The sequence below is a fragment of the Neophocaena asiaeorientalis genome, unplaced genomic scaffold, assembly GCF_003031525.2.
Source record: "Neophocaena asiaeorientalis asiaeorientalis breed wild unplaced genomic scaffold, Neophocaena_asiaeorientalis_V1.1 scaffold78, whole genome shotgun sequence".
Taxonomy (NCBI): Eukaryota; Metazoa; Chordata; class Mammalia; order Artiodactyla; family Phocoenidae; genus Neophocaena; species Neophocaena asiaeorientalis.
This window is the reverse complement of record NW_020175018.1, coordinates 18,200,364-18,206,485: the sequence shown is the minus strand read 5'-3', so window position 1 is coordinate 18,206,485 and position 6,122 is coordinate 18,200,364. Positions and strand designations below refer to the sequence as shown.

General features: G+C 61.5%; 1 protein-coding gene across 1 annotated transcript in view; it reads right to left on the bottom strand.

Annotated features, from left to right (window-relative positions):
• Positions 1 to 6,122, bottom strand: part of SARDH (sarcosine dehydrogenase) — a 66,818-nt gene that overhangs the window by 34,518 nt on the left and 26,178 nt on the right. Inside the window, exons 13-14 of the mRNA XM_024762361.1 lie at positions 3,537 to 3,627; positions 1,260 to 1,373 (exon numbers count right to left, since the gene is read on the bottom strand). Of these exons, the coding sequence (XP_024618129.1) occupies positions 1,260 to 1,373; positions 3,537 to 3,627 (205 nt within the window). The remainder of the gene's footprint in view (positions 1 to 1,259; positions 1,374 to 3,536; positions 3,628 to 6,122) is intronic.

The following is a 6,122-nucleotide window of genomic DNA, read 5'->3' as shown; positions in this document are numbered from 1 at the left end:
GGAGCCTGGCCAGCGCCGGGGATCAGGCTTCCCCCGGGGACAGCTGGTTGTTACACGGCACCCCATGGGGTCTGCACAGCTCCTGAGCCCCGGAGGCTGCTGTTCACCCCTCTCCAGACACCACTACTCTTTAATGGAGCCCCCTTCACCCATCAGACATGTGGTACCTTCGCTTACACTGCTGGGGTTGCAGATCAAACCCCAAAACAGCTTCCTGGGCTGACTCTCGTCTAGCCAGGCTGGGGAAGTTGCCAAGGCTGAGAACAAGTGCATGTTTCGTGCTTTGGGACTGTCGAGGTGCCTTTGCGCGGGTGGGATGCAGCCACGAAGCCAAGTTGGCATCCCCTCCCAGCGCCCACATCCTCAAGGGCCTGAACATCCCGCAGGCCTTGGAAGCCACCGTGCAGAGGTGCCAGACGGGTCCCCGTTTGCTCCCCGGAGAGGCAGCTCCCAGGGACTCCTGGGCTTTCAGACGCACATGCCTCCCCTTCCATTTCAGAAGCCCCCTCCTCCAATGCCTTTACTAGAGCAAACTTTGGAGGAAAGCGTGCTTCCTCCCCTTCAGGACCGGGTGCAGAACTTGTCACAATAAAAATGCGGGCCTGTTCAAAATGTATTAAGAGTTTCCAGGCAGCAACAGCAGAGCTTTGCTTCTAAGCAGGGGGCCCCACGTGACTGCAGGGGTCCCAAGCCCAGGAAGCTTCCCAGGCCAGCCATCCCTGGGGACCCCCAGGCTGAGGTCTTGGCCCCCTCTCAAACAGATACCGAAGGGACTTCTTTCCCTCCCCAGTCGGCCACGTGCACGGGGACACAGCACGTTCTGCTGGGTAACAAAACAGCTGGGCGGCTCAGAGGGGAAGCTGGCATAGTCTTTTCTGCAGAAGCTGCCTGTGAGAACTTCCCTGTGTGATGCAGACTCAGAGGGACTCACCTCAACCCCAACAGAAATGAGGAGCCGGGAATGGAAGGAAGGGGCCAGGAGCGACCTGAGAATCGGAGCAGCTCCAAGAGGCTCAGAGAGGTGAAGCCCTGGCCCGAGGCCACACAGCCAGACCCAGGCCTGGCTTCAGCCCCACTCCTTGAGCAGGCCTCACCGCTGCCAAAGTCTTGGTACAGACGGGAGGGGAGGGCAGAGGAGAACATCACCGATTCCTCCACGAAACTGAGCCGGCCAAAAACGGGGGTGGGGATAGCCGGCAGAGAGGGCCAGCCCACGGAGACACCCGCCTTTCTATCCCATCAGGGATGGGGCGTCCTACCACGTCGTGGTGGGGCGGGAAGTCAAAGGTGTACTCGTGGCCCAGCAGCCTGCCGTAGACGTAGTCTTCGTGCGCCCGCTGCCTGTAGGCCCCGTAGTAGTCGTAAGGGAGCACCTGGGGCAGAAGAGGGGTCGTCACCGGTCCCGCCCCCTCCTCCCCCCTCCACGCACAGCGTGGCCCGGTGCCCACAGCCTGGCCAGCCCTGAGCCGGGTCCTGCAGAAACAAAGGTCCACAGGGCAGAGCTGGTCCTGCCCTCTCCGAGCCCCGCTCTCGAGGGGCAACGCGCTGTGGACGAGGCCGGGGTGGAGGCGGGGCTCGGGCATGCCCTCCACGTTGCACAGGTGACACCATAATCTCCATGGCGGTGGGAGCGCTGGGGCCCTGGAGGGCGGAGAAGGAATGGGGTGTGCTCGGGTAGGGAGGGACGGCGAGGGATGGGGCTGAACGGGAAACAGAGGCGGGTTGACTGGGACCTCGGGGGCCACGCCAGGGCTTCCGATTCAGCACCAAGGCGCTGGGATAAGGCCCAGGGATCAGCTTGCGGAAGGAGAGGGAGGGAGAGTCGGGGGCTGGGGTGGCCGCAGCGGTAGCTCCAGGTGCTGTTGCCATGGTGATCTGGGACCAGGTCCTGCTCGGGGTCAAGCCCTGCACAAAGGGCCTCACGCTTCCGGGAAGGGAGATCCTCTCTACAGATGAGGAAACCGAGGCACCGAGAGACTGAAACTTGCCTCAGGTCACAGGAGAGTCCTGAGCGCCTGGCGTGAGCCCAGGTGGTGGGCCCCAGAGGCTGGCCCTCAGCCATCACTCGCCTTGGCTTCTCCTGCACTCGGTCAGCCGCTCTCAGAGAGGCCCAGGACCCAACACCCCGCACCTGGTCCTGTTCCTGTGGATGGGGCCCCTCCTCCTCCCCCAGCCCTCCCTCCTAACTCTGCAGCCACTCCTGGAAAGGTGTGAACAAGCCCGCCAGTTCCCGCCTACCAGCACGGCCGGCCCTGCCCAGTCTCTTGTCACTGGTGAGAGCCGAGTGTGAGATTCTGACTGCGTCAGGCCTCTTTGCTCCCTCAAGCACACCCCCTACCCCACCCCACTCCAGCTCAACCTCTGGCGTCCAGGGAGGGGCCTTTACAGGAATCTCTGTAGGAAGTCATCTCCCTGGCCCGCCAGGTGGCTCCCCCTGGCACCTGAGTCCCCTGCAGGAACATCCCAGCCCACCGTAGCCTGGCCAGGGGTCAGGGGTTTGGGGACGTCTCGTCACCCAGTGCCCTGGACTCCCAGGATGGCTCCCGGGTGGGGATTGCACAGCCTGCCCATCTCGGGACCAGGGGTATGTCGCCGATTCCTGCTCTGGTCTCATCGCCTTGCCCGCGGATTCCGGGGGAGAGGGGCTTCCAGGGCGGACCAGGCTGGCTGCAGTGGGTTCTGCAGAGACCTGCTCAAGGAGGGGTCTACCTAGGCACCTCCTCTCTGCTGACCCCAGAGAAGCAGGGGCAGAAGCCATCAGGAACTCTGGCCTCCATCCACCTCACCTAACATGCCCTGGAACTTGCCTTGGCACATAGCTGCTACGGAGATGGGAGATGGGTCGCACTGGAAGGGGACTGGTGAAACATAGCAACGGGAAAGGCGTTTTAATTTGTACAAATCTGGATCAAGTACTATCCCCCTGGTTGTATGAAAGCATCCCCTCAGCATCACATCACCTGCTCCAGAGACCGCAGGCTGAGGGTCTCACAAGCAGGACGGTTTTGACTCTTCTCTGAGGACCCGGGTCCCTGAGAGGCACTGGGTGGGGGCTGGGCAGCCTCCAGGAGGGCACCCAGGGGCCAGGACGCTGTGGAATACCAACTTACAAGCTAACACACAGAATGCATAATTTTGTGCTAAAATCCTCCTACTAACATTCACAGTTGCAGTTGCCAAAAATATATGAACAAAATTACGAGAAGATACTCTAATTTCTCCCGTAAACTTGGGGAGTCTTGTGTGCAGCCTCCACCCTGTGGAACACCAGCTCTCCTGGCCCCTGGCCCATTTGGACCATGGAAGGCCGGGCACCATGCGCGGTGAGGGATGCCTGTGGGGACATCCCACGACCTCAGGTGGACCGGCCGGGGCTCGGCTTCTCCAAAGGCCAGGTGACTCACCCGCCCCACGGCACTAAGGACAGGGAGACACACAGCCACCTCCGGTGGGGAGGACGTAGGCGGGACGGTGGGCAGGGGCTGGGCGCAGGCCGGGCTGGGGGCATGGCCGCTGGGTGCCGGGGAGCCACTCACCGGAGCCGCGCCGTGGGGACTGAACCATCCCGGCCTCTCCCAGCCGTGCCGCTCCTGGAACACGCAGCCTCGTGCGAGGAGTTCCTGGTTGTGGAGGGAGAAGAGGCCCACTCAGGCCTGGCCAGACGCGCAGAGCAGGGCAGGGAGGGGAGAATCCACCACCCGGCACTGCAGCGGGCAGCGGGCAAAGAGGTCCTGGTACTCGGAACCAGGACCCAAGCCCAGGCTCTGACTCCAACTGTGCGGCCCTCCCAGCACCCACACTGCCCGCCTCAAGCATCCCCCGTCTGCAGAATTACCTTCTCTTATGGACCAAATTGCACCCGGAAATTCCTATGCGGAAGCCCTAACCCCCAGTGTGACTGTATTTGGAGACGGGGCCTGTGAGGAAGGAATCAGGGTGAAATGAGGCCCTAAGGGTGGGGTCCGAAGCCTTATTAGGAGAGGAGAAGCCACCAGGGCTGTCCCTCTGCCAGGAGCAGACACAGCGGGAAGGCGGCTGCCCTCACCAGGAACCGGTCAGCGGGCACCTGGATCCTGACCGCCCAGCCTCCAGAACTGTGAGAGATGAATTTGAGCCCCCCAGCCTGTGGTGTCTGTTACGGCAGCCCGAGCAGTCTGGGACACCCAGTGACCCAGCGATGGCACAGCTAAGTGTACACCCAGGAGAAATGACACCAGGGACGCAAACAAGCCTGTGCACTCATGCGTTCACAACCACTCAGAGGTGGGGACGGCCCAGGTGCCCATCAACTGACGGACGGATGACCAGTGTGGTCCATCCATACGATGGGATGAAGGAAGCACATTCTGACACCTGTTACATCATAGATGAGCCTCAGAAGCAAACTAAGGAAAAGGAGCCCGGTCACCAAGGGTCACACAGTGTACGATTCCATTTATGTGAAAAGACCAGGACAGGCAAATCCAGAGAGACAGAAAGTATAGATCAGTAGTTTTTCTAGGCTGGGGGCATGGGGGCAACATGGGGAGTTATTGCTTAATGGGTACGACGTTTCCTCTTGCAGTGACGAAAAGATTCTGGAACTGGATAGTGGTGATGGTTACACAGCTCCGTGAATGTACTTAATCCCCCTGCGTTGTATACTTTAGAATGGTTAAAATGGCAAGTCGTATGCTATGTGTACTTTACCACAATAAAAAATTATAGCAGACACAATAAAGTAATATGGCGGCAGATTTCTTTGAAAATAAATTTAGCCTGGGGGGAAAAAAGAATCTCCGCTCTAAGGTTTGGAAGGGCCCTGTGCCTGGGGCCGACCCAGCCCAGCGCCCAGGAGGAGTGGGCTTCGGAAGCTGAGCGTGGCCAGGCATTCAAGTGCCAGGACCGATGGGCGCCAGAGGCCAAGACGGCCTGAGTCTCCCCCTCCCCGTGGGCCACCATCTCGAGGGGGAGGGCGCTCCGGGTCACATGCCAACTGGTGACCCCCGGATGCGTCCTCCCTGGACGTCCAAGGGGGTGGCAACCAAGGACACAAAGCCCACTCCCCTCCAGTGAGCACGGAGACACCTCCACCAGAGACGCATCACCCTTCCCGGGAGGGAAACTGGAGAGCAGGCTCCTCTATTTAACAAAACACACGCCAACCGTCAACGGCTGGGAAGTGTCACCAGGAGGGTGCTGACGAGGAAGTGAAGTGTGGGTGAATGCAGATTCCTCCCCGGGGGCAGGGCTGCTGCACCCGCCAAGCCCCCTCCAGGCAGAGCCGTGCACATGTGAGCAACGTGTCTGAGCCCATCTTCCACCTGAGAGTCATCGAGCAAGCCCTGCCCTCCTTGGGGGGCCGCTGCACTGCAGGGACGGTGCAGGCCCGGGGACAGGCTGGGGGAACCCGAGCCCATGTGGGGCCCAAGATTCCCAGCTGGCCCTCTAGGCCAGGCTGGAGGACAGGGCAGCCCGGGAGCCAAGGATGTCTCTGTCCTGGGGAGGTGCCGTGGGCACCAGCTCCCTCTGGGGTCCAGGCGCTGGAGCCCCAGATGAAGGAGGCTTCTTCTGCTTAAACGTTACCTGCTCACTGCACCCTGCTCACCTGCCTCCCGCCCCAGCCACCCAGTCAACGAACATTCCCTGAGCACCTACCCAGAGTCAGGCTCTGCGCTCAGAGTGACTGGGGCCCAGCCCCCGTTGCCAGGGTCCTCGTAGACAGGCAAGGAAGGGGGGACAGAGGTGGACTTGGGGTTGTGGGGGTGGGTAATGGGAGCACAGGGAAGGCACCTGGGTTGTCAGGGGCCTGGGAGAGTGCCCAGGGGCAGGCCCCAGGAAAGGGCACCTGACGATGGGTTTCATCATGTAAGTAGAAGCTTGCCGGGGAGGAAAGACATCCCAAGCAGGCCCCACAAGCAGGAGCACGTCTTCTTAGCACGCCACTGCCTGGTCCTGCCCTCCTGATGGGTGACTGCACGCACCTGCTGGTGCACCTGGCCCTCACGACCCCCCACTGTGCTCCAAGCACATTCCCTCGGTAAGTGCCCAGGGAGCGAAGGAGCCAACGCCTGCCCTGCAGCTGGGGGCGGGGGGGCGCTGCATGCACTCTGTCACCCCACACCTGGGGCTCCCCCAGAGCG